Here is an 18,684-nt window from a genome sequence, read left to right on the forward strand (position 1 = left end):
AGGTGCTTTGCAAATGAAAACTCTCTCGAACACAGCTCATTTTTCTTATGAAGACGGGGTCTTGGCAGAACTGCGCTCAGCTTCCATGTGATGCCAGCTGAGTGTGCCCCCAGCTTGTGCAGGGAATGAAGGGAGAGAAGGTGAAGTATAATTGAGATAAAATCTCCCCCGATTTGAGGAATCCCATTTAAAAATGCTTATAATTGGTTTGGGTGGAAGACTAAGCATGAAAAAAAGGAACACTACCACCTCTGAACAAAGTCAATCACCAGAATTCAGACTATATGCCAGGGGTGGCCAAAACGCGGCTTGAGAGCCGCATGTCGCTCTTTTACAGTTAAAGTGCGGCTCGTGGAGTCTCCCACATCTCCCCCTGCGAAACAGACTGGGATGGTGGGGCTACGGGCTTCTGCCATGCGGGGAGGAGAGTCTCAGGGCTTCAGCCCCAAGGGAGTTGCCTGCTGAGGATTGGGGCTTCAGCAGGAGTGGGGTTGAAGCTGAGCCCTGGCAGATGCGCTTTGCAGGCTGAGGCCCCGAGTCCCAGCAGACATGCCCTGGCTCTCAAACTTCTGAAGATTATCGTATGTGGCTTGGAGGGTCAGTAAGTTTGGCCACCCCTGCTATATGAGAACAGTTCAGTATTTTGGAGGCAATAAAATTAGAAGTTATGTATTGTCCCTTGAGGCTTTTAAGTAGTATTTCTATACCACTGCTGTACATAATTCTTGCAATGATGCTAGTTTGTAAATGGATTTCAGTTGCAAAACTCATTACTAGAAAGAAGGGAAGATAAACTTCAGTATAAAACTGTAGGAACTTACTCATTGGTGTTTGGCTGCTGAAGCTTTAAGGTTAACAGGGTCTGCAATGAACTAAACAATGCAGGGGAAGAGTGGAAATTAATTTTTATATCCATTTGTCAGACTTGGGTTTCCAGTTAAATTTAGTAGACTGTCTAGTCTCTGTAGAAATGGAGATGGCAAATGTTCAGTTCCATAACCTTTAATCTATCTGCAGAGAGGAGCAAATGTTAAATTCCAGGAGTGCAGATACTGAGCCTTCCGGATAAGATAAGTACACAGATAGCTGCTTGCTAAGACACACTAACTCTGCAAGATCACATCCATCGAAGAGAGGGATTTGACAAAGTTGTTCCAGCAGCAACTTCAGTTTGACAACACCTCAGTGCTAGCTTGTTCATTAGCACAAAGGCCTTCTGTGCTGAGAGAAAATATACAACTCCTGGTGCAGGAGGTTAAAGTACATCTGTAAGGTGGCCTCAGATCTCAAGTGGAGAGGCCAGCAACTGAATGAGACAAACAGAAAGTCCACACTGAAACCAAGGAATTTGGCACAATTGACCTACTTCTGCCCTCATTAGAGTCAATGGAAAAGCTCCTAGTGATCTGGATAAGAGTAGAACAGAGTACAATGTCACTAACACAGTCTGGTCCCATGCACATTGGTCAAACCAACCAGATTAACTGCTGAGGGTTATGGCTAAGCATAAACTGCTTAAACATGTTTTTTAGCTCTGTTTTAGAAACCAGAGTACCTGGGGTCCTTTTCACACGGCTGCTAAGCAGCAAAGGTTTGGCATGGGGGCACCCAGTTTGTGGCAGACTGCAGAGTATGCATTTGCTTGATAGTCTAGTGGCATATGTGACGATATACATATATGTATACGTATGTCAGAAGCAACGGAGACTGAGCCTCAAGGCAAAGTCTGCTTAACTGGTGGATGCATAAGTATAAAACATTTAAAGCTAATCCAGGTAGAGACTTCAAATGAGGCCATGGTCAGAACAGTAATTATATACAATATTGGCCCCTCTTCTTACTCAATACATCTGCCCCCTGCCTATTTCATCCTGTGACTGGTTACTTTAGTGAAAAAAGTTTTTTTTGTTTTTTTGTTTTTAATTTTTACCAGATGTTTAGCACTGCAAAACCAGTATAGCAAGGGGCAGAGGAAATGGCATTCTGGACCACCTCACATGGATTAACAGAATTCCTGTTGTAGGTTCCCTGTTACAGGTTCCCTGTTACTGGCCATGATGCGTAGAAAGCAAGAGTCCACCTTGACCTTCCAGATCCCAGAGTGCTTTTGCTGGGCTAGCGATTAGAAAACTACCTTTTCACTTGTAAATGGAGTAATTTCAATCTGCAAGTCACTGAGACAAAACATGGAACCCAACTATGCACTTCTTATATAGTCACTTTTAAGAGTATAATTACACCTTAGAACAGCAGGACCACCACAGAAGTGACAGATTTGAGCCTCCAGTCAAGGAAGCTGGTACGTTTTGATGGAAGATTACCAAGGAAGAATAGGTGGGGGGGGGGGGGGGGGTTGGAATCTTAGAAGCATTTTCCCTTCCAACAGAGGAGGAGGATCACTTCTCCAGCAGTGAATAAATCCTCCTCAGAAGATGGAACCCACCTTGTTACACTCACTAGATAGGTAAGGGGAGAGGGGATTCTACCACCAGGAACAGGCAAAAATGGGTGTCTGATCGCTGTCAGAATCATAAGATACCCATGACTTGCCCACTATAAGTGGCTGTCAGATCTCACCAGGCATGTGGATCTCTCTCAGAGTCTGAAGAAGATCTTACGATCTTGATGTGTCTGTGTCAACCACAAGTGAACTGTCAGAGAAATCCGCGGAGCTATATTTAGATTATTAGGATCATCATCAGGGCCCAAGGCCATTACAATAACTTTTCCCTGAAATGCTCCAAGGGCAGGCTCAGCTGACAGGGAATGTTACGTGGGATTAGGCAGATTACAGAGGAAGGACAGTAGGGAAACTTGAGAGAAGGGGAAGGCACAGTGATGAAGCCAGCTAGCACATCAGCGGTGCTATGTGCATTTTGAATAACGACTGACCCTGAAAACCGTGAAGACAGCCTGGATCACAGGGGCGGGGGAGCTGGTAGATTTCTGATCCAAGCAACTCTGTTGGGGAAGGACTAAGAATGTGTGCGGCTATAAAAGCCAACTCGTAAGAGCACAGATTGAATAGTGAGGGGTGCTGCAGCAGCCTCGGGATCAAAGCATGAATGGTGAATGCAGAACATCGAATAACCAGTGAGACAACAAAATCTGTAAGCATCAGCAATAGGATCAAGCCACTAAACAACAATGTAGGGGACAATTTCCTGGTGCCAAGTGCTGGAGGAACCAACTAGGGGGGGAGCTTTTCTTGACCTGCTGCTCACAAACCGGGAAGAATTAGTAGGGGAAGCAAAAGTGGATGGGAACCTGGGAGGCAGTGACCATGAGATGGTCGAGTTCAGGATCCTGACACAGGGAAGACAGGAGAGCAGCAGAATATGGACCCTGGACTTCAGAAAAGAAGACTTTGACTCCCTCAGGGAACTGATGGGCAAGATCCCCTGGGAGAATAACAGGAGGGGGAAAGGAGTCCAGGAGAGCTGGCTATATTTTAAAGAATCCTTATTGAGGTTACAGGGACAAACTATCCCAATGTGTAGAAAGAATAGTCAATGTGGCAGGCGACCAGCTTGGCTTCACAGTGAAATCCTTGCTGATCTTAAACACAAAAAAGAAGCTTACAAGAAGTGGAAGATTGGACAAATGACCAGGGAAGAGTATAAAAATATTGTTCAGGCATGCAGGAGTGAAATCAGGAAGGCCAAATCACACCTGGAGTTGCAGCTAGCAAGAGATGTTAAGAGTAACAAGAAGGGTTTCTTCAGGTATGTTAGCAACAAGAAGAAAGTCAAGGGAAGTGTGGGCCCCTTACTGAATGAGGGAGGCAACCTAGTGACAGAGGATGTGGAAAAAGCTAATGTACTCAATGCTTTTTTTGCCTCTGTCTTCACGAACAAGGTCAGCTCCCAGACTATTGCACTGGGCAGCACAGCATGGGGAGGAGGTGACCATCCTCTGTGGAGAAAGAAGTGGTTGGGGACTATTTAGAAAAGCTGGACAAGCACAAGTCCATGGGGCCGGATGCGCTGCATCCGAGAGCGCTAAAGGAGTTGGCGGATGTGATTGCAGAGCCATTGGCCGTTATCTTTGAAAACTCATGGCAATCGGAGGAAGTCCCGGTCGACTGGAAAAAAGCTAATGTAGTGCCAATCTTTAAAAAAGGGAAGAAGGAGGATCCTGGGAACTACAGGCCAGTTAGCCTCACCTCAGTCCCTGGAAAAATCATGGAGCAGGTCCTCAAGGAATCAATTCTGAAGTACTAGGAGGAGAGGAAAGTGATCAGGATCAGTCAGCATGGATTCACCAAGGACAAGTCATGCCTGACTAATCTAATTGCCTTCTATGATGAGATAACTGGCTCTGTGGATGAGGGGAAAGCAGTGGACGTGTTGTTCCTTGACTTTAGCAAAGCTTTTGACACGGTCTCCCACAGTATTCTTGCCAGCAAGTTAAGGAAATATGGGCTGGATGAATGGACTATAAGGTGGATAGGAAGTTGGCTAGATTGTCGGGCTCAATGGGTAGTGATCAATGGCTCCATGTCTAGTTGGCAGCCGGTATCAAGTGGAGTGCCCCAAGGGTCGGTTCTCGGGCTGGTTTTGTTCAATATTTTCATAAATGATCCGGAGGATGGTGTGGATTGCACCCTCAGCAAGTTTGCAGATGACACTAAACTGGGAGGAGAGGTAGATATGCTGGAGGGTAGGGATAGGATACAGAGGGCCTTAGACAAATTAGAGGATTGGGCCAAAAGAAATCTGATGAGGTTCAACAAGGACAAGTGCAGAGTCCTGCACTTAGGATGGAAGAATCCCATGCACCGCTACAGACTAGGGACCAAATGGCTCGGCAGCAGTTCTGCAGAAAAGGAACTAGGGGTTACAGTGGACGAGAAGCTGGAGATGAGTCAACGGTGTGCCGTTGGTGCCAAGAAGGCCAATGGCATTTTGGGATGTATAAGTAGGGACATTGCCAGCAGATCAAGGCATGCGATTGTTCCCCTCTATTCGGCATTGGTGAGGCCTCATCTGGAGGACTGTGTCCAGTTTTGGGCCCCACACTACAAGATGGATGTGGAAAAATTGGAAAATGTCCAGCGGAGGGCACCAAAAATTATTCGGGGACTGGAACACATGACTTATGAGGAGAGGCTGAGGGAACTGGGATTGTTTAGTCTGAGGAAGAGAAGAATGAGGGGGGGATTTGATAGCTGCTTTCAAATACCTGAAAGGGAGTTCCAAAGAGGATGGATCTAGACTGTTCTCAGTGGTTGCAGATGACAGAACAAGGAGTAATGGTCTCAAGTTGCAGTGGGGGAGGTTTAGGTTGGATATTAGGAAAAACTTTTTCATTAGGAGGGTGGTGAAACACTGGAATGCGTTACCTAGCGAGGTGGTGGAATCTCCTTTCTTAGAAGTTTTTAAGGTCAGGCTTGACAAATCCCTGGCTGGGATGATTTAGCTGGGGATTGGTCCTGCTTTGAGCAGGGGGTTGGACTAGATGACCTCCTGAGGTCCCTTCCAACCCTGATATTCTATGATTCTATGAATGGATATAATATAATCAAGTTCAACATCAGTTAAGAGGGACTCATACCAAGAGCCAGTGATATTTAGTTTCCAGAAGAGTGACTTATTTAAAAATAATAATTAACAAACAAACAAACAAACAATAAAAAGTGAGGAAGCTAGGAGTACCCAAAAGGAGAAGTTGGAGAACTCTGTTGAATCAGCATGGAGGTTGCCTAAGATGCCTTATTATACTCTTGGATGGTAGCAACGATCAAATCATTTGAGCTACAAACCACATGTAACTTATTATTCGAAACAGCTACGATGTTGAGTGTGGAAGGGTAGCTTCGCAGAGTACCCATCTATACAAAATGAGCCCCAAAATGACATGCTAGCAATACTGATTTCATTTCTAGCGCAAAGAGATGAGAAAATCATTAGTATTACAATGCACGACATGAATATAATGTAATAGGGCCAAAGCAGCTTGGTTCCTGTAAGGGTAAGTTAACTGTAAATGGTTACAATGGCTCTTTGAAAGCATTAACAGAACAGTGTATAAAGAACCACCAAGTTACAGCATTCCTTTAGACCAAGAGACATTTGATAAGAAGTCTCCCCACAAAAGGCTCTGAAGGAAACTTTGACACAATGAGGTGAGAGGTTAAGACATATTATGGAATAAAAAGTTGTTAAAAGATAAAAACTGTAATAAATAGCCAAGTCTCGAGATGGGAAAAAGTTAATACCAGCATGTTCCGAAGTTCATTAGTAAGGAGGTAGACAGTGGACCTGGAAGGAGGAAGACAGTGACATGGCAAAATCTGGACAACGCAATGACAGATGAAATACACTGGGACAAGAGCATGTTAAGGCACGTTGGAAGGAAGGTTTAAAATTAATTGTCGACACCCATGAGTTCTGATTTAGCTGTAAAAAATCACACGGGAGCAGGGATAGGAATGTAGGATAGTTAAAGTCGGCTAAGGCACAATGGTAGTCACAAATATAAATAAAACGTTATGCTGCTTTATGAAGGGAAAGGAGTATAATACCGGAAATAATATGCCACTGGACAATTGATGGTACATTCTTATCTTTAGTATTGTGGTCACTTTGTCACCTCTATCTCAAGAAAAAAAATATAGCTGAAATAAAACATCCAGGAAAGGGCAATGAAAATGAGCAGAGTATTGTAGCTGAGCAGGGAAAAAAATCAGAAAAACCTCCCTTTTGAGAATTGACTGGGAAGACAGATGTAGTTACTGTGAAGAGGAGCTTTAGGTGAGATGATGGATGGATGGATGTAAAATAATGAGTGATGTATTATGGACAGTTGGGTGTTCCTATTTACCTGGTCCCAGAATACAGGAAAATAGGAATTCAAAATTAAAAGGCAACTTAAAAAAAGGTGAACAAAATATTCTTTTTAATATTAGAATAATATGCATAATTGACTGGTGGGCTCATATACAAGAGCTAGGTGGTGGTGTTATTCTTGCAGGATATTGAGGTAGATAGCTTGTTTTGTTAAGTTTCAGAACTAGATGAAACATTATGAATAAGAATAGCACTTGTAATCACACCAGTTGGACAAAGTTACAAACAAACTTCATGCTTCCGGGCATAAATAGCTCAGAAATTGATATCGACTGGGGTGAGCAAGATATTTAACGCCCGCTCCCCGTGTTAGATGTACTATAGGGGTGTTTATACCTTCATTTGAAGTATCCAATATTAGCCAGCAGTCCTGGACTAAATGGACTGTCAGTCATGTCTGACATGTCAGTTTCCATGTTCCTAGAACATCTGCAGTAAGGACTGTCCAACTTCCTGAGATGATAAACACACCAGTACATGAATTGTATATTATGAAAAATAATTTTTTTTTTTTTGGTTTCCCCACCCCCCCAGGCTTCTGTTTATAGACATAAAAGACAATACACATTCAGGACATTTCCAATGGTTATGAAGGTACCATACCTGTGATGGTGGTAGGGGTGGTGGTGGTGGTGGTTGTTGTGGGAGGAGGGATAGTTGTGGGGGGATCTGGATAAAAAAATAAAAAGGAAAATAAAAAGGCAAATTAAGAAAAACAAGCAGAACACAACAATGATCAACAATGATAAGAGAGAAACAAGGACACTGAAAAGCAGCATGGCTGTTTGAGGTCTTTATTCCCCTAAAAGCAGGGGGCAAATTTCCCACCTGGCTTTAAAGACAGAACCCAGCTGCTGTAAAGCGGTATAGCTGCGTTGATTGCAATGGAGCTACACACAGACTTATGCCAGCAGAAGGACTCTGGCCTGAAATTTCTCTCTTGTTCTGTCATTTATAAATGCTAAAAAAATAAAAACCTATCACAGATTAGTCATTGATGGGGGATAGAGATGGAATGGGAGAGCTATAAGAAAAACAAACCACAAACTTCCTATGACAAGGAGGACAATTTGCTATGTACAAAGACAGACAACGGTGCTGTGTCATTTTTCCTACGTTTATATTTGAAAATTCTGATGTGGAAGGGGGGAGTTCCTGCTGCGCTTAACAGACTAAATATCCACAGCAGATTGAGTCTCTCATTTGCTTTTTCCAGAACTGTTAACTTCATTATTTTTCCTCCATCGATACATCTCCACAGGATGTAAAACTGCTTCTAAGCTAGTAATAAATACAAAGAAATGAGAATGTCACTATTAAATATCAAGTTCGAAGCATGCAAGATTTTACTGAGACTTTTTTTTTAAATAAAGTCAATATCTTTATCAATATTTTAATGCTGCCCTAGCTTTTGTTCATATCACATCCTGGATGGAAAAAAACAAAAAACTAGAAGAGATTTTTTTTCTTTACAAAGAATTTATAAAAGATACTTGGCCTGTTAAAGCCACCAAACAGTGCTAGGCTATACAGTATAAAATATTTATACCATATAGAGTACTATATCTTCACAAAAGTTACTTGGGAAAGGAGGAAAGATGAGAAAAGATGTGAAAGAAAAAATTATATGTATATCAATGCCCCCAAATGATCAAACTGAATATGTTAAGTAGTCAGCAAGACTTTGAACTAAGGAATCATTCTGCAATAATAGAGCATGAAACGGTTCATAGGCTTTTGATTTTAAATTTTATCTAAAGCATGTCAACTTTTCATCACTGACACATCTGCTACTCTTTTATCTCCAACTGAGCTCTCAAATTCTCTAATTAATACATCCAAACTTTAATTATATGCTGCACCTTTATTGTGTTCAGTACAACTTCCTGAAAGTTAAGAAACATTACCTTGGAGTTCGCTTCATTGTGAAGTCAGCTAAAGGAAAATGATCATTCATGAAGAATGTTTTTAAACATTTTTTCCTTCTCCTGCAGCTGCAGTATCTGGGTCCATTTCTTTATTAGATAACTTCTTCATAATCCGCCTAACTTGGGATACTACACTGATGTTTCTTTATTACCAGTGGAGACAGAGCAAAGCATGAGAAGAAAATCACCAACCTTCGTTACTGAGGATGAAAAACTGAATTTTGTGTTTCACTATCTCTACCAGGGGAAACTGCTACTGACAGTTTCGTCCCTACTGATTGCGGGAGATGATTGTCTAGTCTCATGTGCTAATCACACTAGAGATTTCTAGGAAAAGTCTTTGGTCACTCCCAGTGTGAAATCAATTTTTAGGTAACAACATTTTCAGTTTGTATTATCTTGTATGTGATTAGACAGCCTTATAACACATCAGCAGAATACAAGAGGGGTGTTAAGGACAGTTCCGCACCAATCACTTCGCAGGTTCTTGCTGCTAGAAGTCACTTTAGACTAAATGCTATTTAAACATATGTGTATTTTAATTTTATAAGGAGATTAATCTTGATGAGGTGGAGTAGGGCTGACATGTCAGATGGTCACAGCTCTTCTGCACTCATCACACTCTACTGCATCAGATAACTATTAAGGGACTTGTTAAGACACTGAGTGATTTGACAGACTAATCACCCTATTTTCTTATTCTCTCTCTTGAGGTCAATTTGGTGTTGGTACAAAGTCCTGTATTGACAGCCCTGGAGAATAAGTCCTACTTATCCATGGAACAGGTAGGGAAGCAAGCAGTAGGGAAACCTTTTAATGCATTTTGCACTAGGCTTGTAGATGCAACTTCCCTGGGTCAGTTTCCATGCTGAGAAAAAGATGCCCAATGTGGTGATAGCTTATGAGGCATGAATGCTTTATTAAGAGGTGGACTCAGACTGTCGATGCATTTCCGCACAGGACACAGCATAGCATTTGTATTCCTTAATGCTGAGCTGGGTTAGATTTGAACCCGTGCACTAGAGAAGGGAGCCATGAGCAATCCACTCTCATAAGACCAATAACTCTGAATTCCTGGGCTGCACATGCATGGCCTCAACAGACTTCTTTATACAATCTAGCGTACTGAGCTGGATTGGGACGCTCCTGATTTGACACAATCTTGACATGACGGGATGTAGAACAGTTACTTGACCATGGACCCCCAACAGACTATGAAAGCAGCTAATCATGCCTATATGGTGGTCATATGTATGAACTAAGGGCTAAAAATCTTTGGAAATTTTTATTTCTCTTAAAATAATTTAATTGCAGTCTTTTCCTGTGAATTAAATGTGCCAATGAGAGGTACAGCACTGCCAGCCCTAAACTTCTTGTTAACACAACAGACACAGCAAAACCAGTGACAGTGTGTGCTAACATGAGCTCTGAAAATTTCACTCTTCGACCATGTCTAACATTCAGAAGGGAGTTCAGTTTCCAGAGCACATTGAATTCTTGGCCTGAAACTGCAAGAGATTCCAACTCAAGACATTCCAACTGGAGCTGTTTCTAAGGGAAGCCCACTAGGGACTGGACTGAGACCAGTTCATTTAATATCTGCTAAAGTTTGGTTAAAATTCTCCTTTACAGGACAAGTAGTATATGAAGCGACCCAAGGAATGGAAAGTCATTTCATTGTTGTTTTACTATATTGCATAGTTCTAGTTTCATATGAACTCCTTAGTTATGATGTTTAGGACAATATACAGAACGTGTGATTGCACTGATGCAATAAGCATGAGCCTTGTTTCATGTGTTCTCATGTTGTCATTTAGTACGGAGAGTTTATTCCTTCTAGGGCTGCAAGGTCATGTAGCTGTTGATCTAAGGAAAAAACACTGGTGTGAATGCATCCCCCACCTCACCAGACCCAGAGAAGAGAAATGACTCTGAAATATGGATGTGTCTCTTATGAAATAAACTTCCATTTTAAAAGTAGAAGCCCTTTTTTGGCACTTAAGGGAAAAATATTGGAAATGTTCAGTATTTGTTTAATTCAGCCGTTTTCAAACTGTGGGTCAGGACCCCAAAGTGGGCGGTGACTCCATTTTAATGGGGTCGCCAGGGCTGGCATGAGACTTGCTGGGGCTGGGGCTGAAGCCCAGGCCCCACTGCCCAGAGCCAAAGCCGAAGCCTGAGGGCTTCAGCCCGGAGTGGTGAGGCTCAGATTACAGGCCCCGAGTCTGAGGCTGAACCTGTGGGGCTCCTGTTTCGGCCCCATGCCCTGGGTGGTGGGACTCGGACTTTGGCCCCCCACGCTGGGCAGTGGGGCTCAGGCAGGCTCAAGCTTCAGTCCCCCCACTGGGGTTGTGTAGTAATTTTTCTTGTCAGAAGGGAGTTGCAAAGCAATGAAGTTTGAAAACCTCTGGTTTAATTATATCTTTAAACATACATTTCTACAGGGGCCTCCCTTTCTAAATGCTTAAAATATTGTACATGTAAAGCAATGCTTGTGTACGAAAGTCAGAAGGTGGGCACTCTAGCTGCCTGATCTGTGCCAACACAAAGGATTTTGTGCTGTATTGTTCCAGGCGGAGGGAATATGAAGTAAGTTTTAAACCAGAGCAAGCTTCCAAAACACAATACCAGCACAATCTTAATTGTAATAATTCAAATTACATCACTTATCAATATTTGTGAGAAGTCAAGGGGGTTTTATAAACAGTCAGGCTTGACGACCACTGGCTCTCATGCGGATCTCTCCTTAGAGCCTGTCCATGCCACCTGCACACACTAGGGGTGGCAGCATTTATATAATGCAGATGAAAAAAACCATGCATCTTCAGTCTTCCTAGAGAACTAGCCTTTAACATGTAGCGCAAGGGAATGGTTCATAATTAGATTGGCGATCATTCTTCAAGTGTCTACTGAATCTTCATTATATGCCCGACCTCCATGACAAGAGCACAACAAGGTTAAAAGTGATGGTAAAATAATGCAGAAGAACTGAAGAATTAAAGTAGGTACTTAATAGCACTTTAGAAAGATGCTGAGGCATGTTTTAGTGTCTGTTTGGCAGCCATAGATATGTTTAAGACATCTCATTCCTCCAGCTTATTTACTGGTTTGTAATTATCTGGATATGCTTGCTGATTCTTCAGTAATTTAACTTGCTAAAAACAGAGTGGAGAGAAAATCCTGTACCATTGCTGCAGACATTACACAACAGATTAGATAAGACACCATGGTGAAATGAACTAGGGAGCAGTCCTAAAATATTCAGCACTCTCAGAGGATAACTTAAGCCCCCCCCATCTCCCACGAGCCCCTCCCCACAACCCCGCCAGCTTCTGCTCTGGCTTTTTCCTGCACTGCATCTTACAATCCATCTCACCTCCACGGCAAGCTCACAATGACAGCTCCAAGAAGTCGTCACTTACTGGACTTTGAACATAAGAGGCTCTGCATCTGAGGCTAGCATCGGGGAAAAAAGAGTGAAGGAAATGGTTTCCCAGAAACCCCAAATATAATGAGAGGATGTGTCAGATGCTATCAGAAATTCTAGCATTAAGCAAAATGTTTACTTTTTCAAAAGCTTTTAGAGAGTGGTATGTAGCAATTATGTGTAAATGAGTCTAGTAGAATGGTGTTTTTTCCTCACGTACCGTATACGAACAGCATGTAATCCGCAGATGATTTCCCCACCGCATTTGAAGCCTCACAGCGGTATGTACCATTATCTGTTTTGTTTAGGTTATTAATGAGAAGGTTTGAACCCGACACTACAACGTGTTGAGGCATCTCATCATCTACTCTTAACCATTTCACTTCCGTAGGCCTATGCAGGAAGGGGAGAAAGAAACAATTGCATTACTAATTCCGACAATTAAGTCGGTATTTTCCACATTTCATCCATATCCAAATAGAAGATCACATGACAGACAAAAAGACACTGTAAGGAAATGACATGAAACTCTTGATCTTACTGAATAAGACACACCGTTTAGTGGATGCTTCCTTCATCTGCTTTTGAACCACTCATGTCTCACATGCTGAAGCACTTACATTACTTACAATTTATCCTATACCAATTGGAAATGATTCCCTGGGAGTAATAATTTTTTTGCCTTGCTCTGCTGTTTCACAGCAATCCAAGAAGAACAGACTTCACCAAAAGATAATTATCTCATTAACTGGGGGGGGGGGGGGCACAAATCTGAAGGCTCGAGGCCGACAGTCAATGGGCTATACTTGCGTGTACAGTAGCCCTTTAAAGCGTGAATTAAATTTCAACAGCATTTTATTGTGAAACAAACATTAATTTAACAAAATTGATATAATTTAGCAAGTTTGAAAAGCTTTGAAAAGGGATATAGTTGACTCATTTGCAACATTTTTGTCTCTGCTGTTTGTTAGTACCATTTTAGCAGCTGGAAAACAACATTACCTCTTCTCCCCACCCCAATTACCTTTTTTTCCATTTGGTAGAGTCCCTTCTCTTATCTGTTGCTAATGGAACGTTACGCCGCTCAGGGAGCAGGCAAGTTTCTACAGAGTCAGTCGCAGGAACGACTGTTTTTGTAGGTCTCACAATGGCAGTAAGATTATTACTAACTGTCATTAAACATTCAAAAATACATCAATCCAGTATTTGGAATCAAGGAAAAATTCATCACCATTCTAAGTAAGAGAAAATAATATTGTACCTCCTAGACAACTGAAGGATAATGCTCTTCTGACGAGTAAAGGGAAAAAAACCAAGCAAACTCTAGAACATTATCTAAACAGAAGTGGGACAACACACATTTCTGATGCAAAGTAAACAATTGAGAAGCACTGGCTTAAATTTTCCATTAATTCTAACAGTCTCACTGGGCAGTGACATATCTATGAATCAGGCATTGTGTCGGACTAATAGATATTCAAATCATAGTAGCGTACATTAAAAACTTTAAACTGTATCTAAAAAAAATAGTAATTGTGTTTGTCACCATGACCCAGTGAAGTAGCTTAAAAACTTAGTATCGCACGTGCCAGCCTTGCAGGCTGTGGCAAATGGGCTGCTTGATGATCAGAAGTCCTGCTTGACAGGTGAAACACTTGGGCTATGTCTACACGTCACAGCTTTTAGCAACCCATGCTGCTAAAAGTCACGCAGCGTAGCTGCTGTTTGTTGGCTCTCCTGCCTAAAAAAACTTCCACCCTCAACAAGCAGCGTTTGTTCACACAGGCGCTAGTCATGGCAAAACTTTTGTCTTTCAGGTTTTTTTTTTTTTGTAAACACTCTCTGAAAGACAGACGTTTTGACATTCAATTGCCAGTGTAGATGTAACCATAGTGGGATAACAGGTGGGACAATATTTAATAGCAAATTAACGTTATCCTCTACTAGGCATTAGGTTCCACAGTGTTCCCCCCACCCCCAAGTAAGGAATTTGTGATGTGTTTAATTTACTCCAATTTAGGTTTTCAATGTAGGTCATGAGGCATTTGAGATCCTTCTCAAAGTTGGCTTTGCCTTTTGGAGTAAAAGATGAGCTCCTAATTAGCCTATGACGTAATTTTTTAAAAAGCTTTTTACTCCTGCAGAGACGGAAGGAAAGTTGGGATTTTTTTTGTCAAGAGCAGAAGCTCAAGTTTTGGCTGGAACACACTGCCTTCACACAGCCGCACACTTACAAAGGAAGAAATATGGGCTCGTGCTTAGAATAAAGGACTAATGTGGTAGTTGACTTCCGAATAGAACTCTCAGTTGCTAGGGGACCCTGCGCTAATTGCTTGGTTTGGCTGTGCTTTAGTACCCCAGCTGTAAAATGGGTATACCTCTATCTACCTCCCTCGCACAGGTTTTGGAGGACTTAGCAGTTTGGAAAGTACTTCAAGATCACTGGATGAAAGATTATGTAGGAGAGCCAAGTATTCTTAAGGCTGTCGGACTCGGTGGGATAAAATTAGCTAGGTCTCTCCTACTGGAGAGCCAAAAGAGGGCGTTCATGCCATTTTTGAGGGTCCCACAAAAGTTCGGGCTTTTCATGATGACCAGGTGATGGACTTTTGTAAATAAAATAGATACTGAGAATCTTGAGACTGCCCACCAGGTAATACGAATGGATGTGACAGAGGGGATCTTCGGGCTGGGCAGCAGGAACTCCTGCATTCTGATCTCCTGTCTGCCATCAATTCACTGTGTGGATTTGGGCAAGTGCTAACCATTGTGTGCCTCAGTTTCCTGCTCTGTAAAATGGAGATAATTACTTACCTAGCCCACAGGTATCTGTGGAACTTAGTTAGTAAAAGCATGTAAACCTCTATATTCAGACTAGGTGTTATTAAAATAGGTCATATTTTAAGTTTCAGTTATTTGACTGTATGGATAAGTTTAATCTTAGGGTTGCCAAGCCAGGTTTTACTGCTATTGGCGTTGCTTTTCTAAACTGACTAGTGATTTTGGGAGTCTCAATTTTGGGATGCTTACCTTGAAGAGATACAATTTTAATGGAAAAAGAAACGGAGTACTTGTGGCACCGTAGAGTCTAACAAATTTATTTGAGCATAAGCTTTCATGAGCTACAGCTTACTTCATCGGATGCTCATGCTCAAATAAATTTGTTAGTCTCTAAGGTGCCACAAGTCCTCCTTTTCTTTTTGCGAATACAGACTAACACGGCTGCTACTCTGAAACCAATTTTAATGGAGTGGCTTCTCAGCGCTTTCTGAAAATCAGGCACCTTATACAGTGTCCCAAGTGGGACAACGAAAAAATTAGACACCCAACATCTTATCCTTTTGCCATAGGCTTGTACATTTCAAGCTTCCAGAGGCCACGAGAAAATTCTGACAGACAGCAAACTTTAATATCGGGCAAGAGGGGTCAGATAAATGAATTCTACTGTTAAAGGGGCATAGTTAGAGTAATTAAAAATGTTATACAAAATATATGCAGATTGTAAACTAGTGGGACAGCAGCCATATCTCCTATGAATTTATGTACAGTGGTGGCAATTTGCACATTGAGAAACGACATAATTTCCTTACGTGTAACACCTTAGATCACTAAAATTGAAAGAATTTTGCAACTCTTGTTTACTTGTCACCATTTACATTTGTTTAGTTTTTGGTTTTGTCTAAGTTTAGACAATGAAAATGGACTACCGTGTAACTAAGCACAAAAAGATAGTGTCTAGCCTTATTTTTCAAGTTCTAATGTAACGCCACAAAATCACGTTTAGGTTGCAAATATTGCAGGGGAATCATTCTTTTTTTAATAATTCCACTAGAATTAAAATATCAAGGAAACTTTCCTATTAATATTATATTTTTGAAAAATAAGCTTTTACGAAAATTATATTTTGGGAACACTTTGACCTGGCAGTTACCCTTAAAGGCTATATTTTGACATAAATGCTTTCAGATGCCCAGATAAAACTCACTATATAAAAAGAGTGTTACCATCATCATATAGGCACCAAGATAAAATTAGACAGATTGGGGCAAGTGTCTGATGGGGTACTGCAAGTTTCAGGGTTACTTTCAGTCTTACTAATGAACACAATCATATGGAAAAGGGAGTAAACCACATGTTCATTAAGTTCACAGACGATACTAAATTAGGAAGAGCTGCAGTTACCAAGAAGGACAGAAAAATACAAAGGGGCCTAAGAAGATTCAAAACATGGGAACAGAAATCATAAAAAGGAGATTCAACTGGGAATATGCAGATTAATATCTGGGGGAAGGACTCAAACACAAACGTTGAATGGGGGAGAAGAAGCTGGGAAACAGTAATACTGAGACAGATTGAGGAGGGATAAAAGGTTTGACATGAATTTAGAATGCAAGATGTCGGTAGGAAGCCACTGCATTTCTGAGCTGCACATCACGGCCCATGGAGACAAAACTCCCAATCTACATGGTTCTAAAACAGCTATAATACTCGGAATAACCTCTTCAGTTCTGGACAAATGACCAAAAAATGGCAGGGAGTTCAGAGAAAGATAACGAAGATGAGGAGAATAACCCTACATCTACACTATCAGCCAAAGGTGAGATTCCCCAGCTTGCATGCCTGTACCTGTGATAGTTCCATTTGATCTAGAATGAATATAAATGATAATGGTACCATGGGGCAGTGGTGACATGGTGCCCACCAGTGGTACCCACCAGTTTCAGGAGTGTTTCATGGTCACTGCCCATGCTACACTACCATTTATAGTCACATTAGCTCTCATCGAGCTGTTAGGAGAACATGTATGCAAGTGGAGGAAAAACACCCCTAGCTTGTAGGTTAGACGTAGCCTAAGAAAGGGAGGGACTGGGCTAATAAGGAAGAGAAAAGGCTAGGTTACGAGATTAATAAGAGTGAGTCAACATATTAATCTACAAAAGCACGTAAACCCAAAATGGAAGAGGAATTATTTAAGGAGCCTACAAGGGTTCACTTAGAAAAAATGGCATGAAAATAAAGGGGAAAATTTAGAGTTTGCAATCAGGAGATTTGTCCTGGGGTACAATCTATTAAACTGCATAATAGCATCACAAGGAAAAAAAGGTTAAAATCTTCACTGCATAAAACACTGAAAACTACACCACTAACACACCCCCCCCTCCCGGCCTGGATTTTGCAGATTCTTTACAAACCAATGGCCATCTAAGCCATTCCCTGAAGGAAGGGATGTACTGTCATGTGGCATTCATAGCGAAATTCACTTTGTTTCCCTTTGTGTGAGAGAGATCTTACTGCCAGTGATGCCACAAAGCACAGAGTTGCTTCCTATGTGCCCATTTGTGAGAAAGCTCTATTTAGAGCTTTGAAAGGAGACATTTTCCCCCTATCACTTATATCAAAATGGATATGGGTTAAAATCAAGGTCTTAATATTTTAGTTGATGTCCAGATTCAGAGAACATTCCCCTTCAGCACTCACTGTTTTCATGGCTAAATTATTTTCTCTGCAGAGTATCTCATTAACTTCCTACAGTAAGGCAGTAGGCAGAGAATGTGCAAATCACTTTTCTGTAACATGACATAATTGGTACTGGGTGATATGTTCAAACCTTTGAAGTCCCGAACTTACTGTGGCTTTCCAAAAGCTGTGCATGTCAGTTCGAGTGGCTCCCCTTCTCTCGTTAGGCCTTGCAGTGGGTAATTCTGTAAAACCCGCACTTGAGGCTTATCTGCATGACAAAAAAAACCCCACAAACTGTTTGACAAATTATCTCATTGAGCAGAATCAGATTTGCATGCACCCATAAAGGAAAGCCTGGCATCAGTACTCCAACCCTTGCCACCTTCAAACCATTCATCTAATCAGTACGTAGATTCAGTATTTTCTCAAATTAAATGGACTACCACCCCCAAAACGTGAGACACAGATAAGAGCGTTTCACACTAAGTGCAGCATCACCATTTCCTGGGAAATGCATTTTGTTACATTGAAGTTTATCTCTGAACTCAGTCAAGCTAAAAGGAACTCATTTGCCTTCATGCTGAGGTGAAACCAGAGAGATTTGTCGTGCTCAGAATTGATACATTCGATCCTGTGTCATATTACTGTGTGACCACACTCTGTGCTGCTGCATATTAATATTTTCGGCTCCACTGGAGGCACTTGTGCAAAAGACAGAAAAATTATAACTGCTGCTGCCTTTGTCTGAGCAATGCAAGGTTCTTTGCGAGTCCAAATGAAATTAGTGCAAGTCTCAAAACAAACACAGGGGAATAAAGCGTTTATGCCGAAGGACACAGCTCAGAAATCCTTCAGAAAGACCCTGTAGGAAAAAGGCCACAGTCTGCAATTAATAAGAAATTCATTGCCTTCAACAACTGAAACAGATTAAAAATGCAATCTCAACTGTAGCTAAAATGTAATGAATGCAAAAATCAATTCAATACCATATATTGAATAAGCCATATATTTTTTTAGA

The 18,684-nt window shown here is 41.5% G+C and overlaps 1 protein-coding gene across 6 annotated transcripts in view; it reads right to left on the reverse strand.

Annotated features, from left to right (window-relative positions):
- The window catches only part of CADM1 (cell adhesion molecule 1), a 285,108-nt gene that overhangs the window by 36,964 nt on the left and 229,460 nt on the right, over window positions 1-18,684 (reverse strand). For 3 of the 6 annotated variants that reach the window (XM_048827345.2, XM_048827343.2, XM_048827342.2), the window contains exons 6-8: window positions 17,835-17,934; window positions 12,427-12,599; window positions 7,455-7,520 (exon numbers count right to left, since the gene is read on the reverse strand). In XM_048827345.2, coding sequence (XP_048683302.1) covers window positions 7,455-7,520; window positions 12,427-12,599; window positions 17,835-17,934 — 339 coding nt within the window. The remainder of the gene's footprint in view (window positions 1-7,454; window positions 7,521-12,426; window positions 12,600-17,834; window positions 17,935-18,684) is intronic. The other 3 variants (XM_048827347.2, XM_048827346.2, XM_048827344.2) reach the window with 1 other exon arrangement.

This window comes from Caretta caretta, chromosome 22 (assembly GCF_965140235.1).
Source record: "Caretta caretta isolate rCarCar2 chromosome 22, rCarCar1.hap1, whole genome shotgun sequence".
Taxonomy (NCBI): Eukaryota; Metazoa; Chordata; order Testudines; family Cheloniidae; genus Caretta; species Caretta caretta.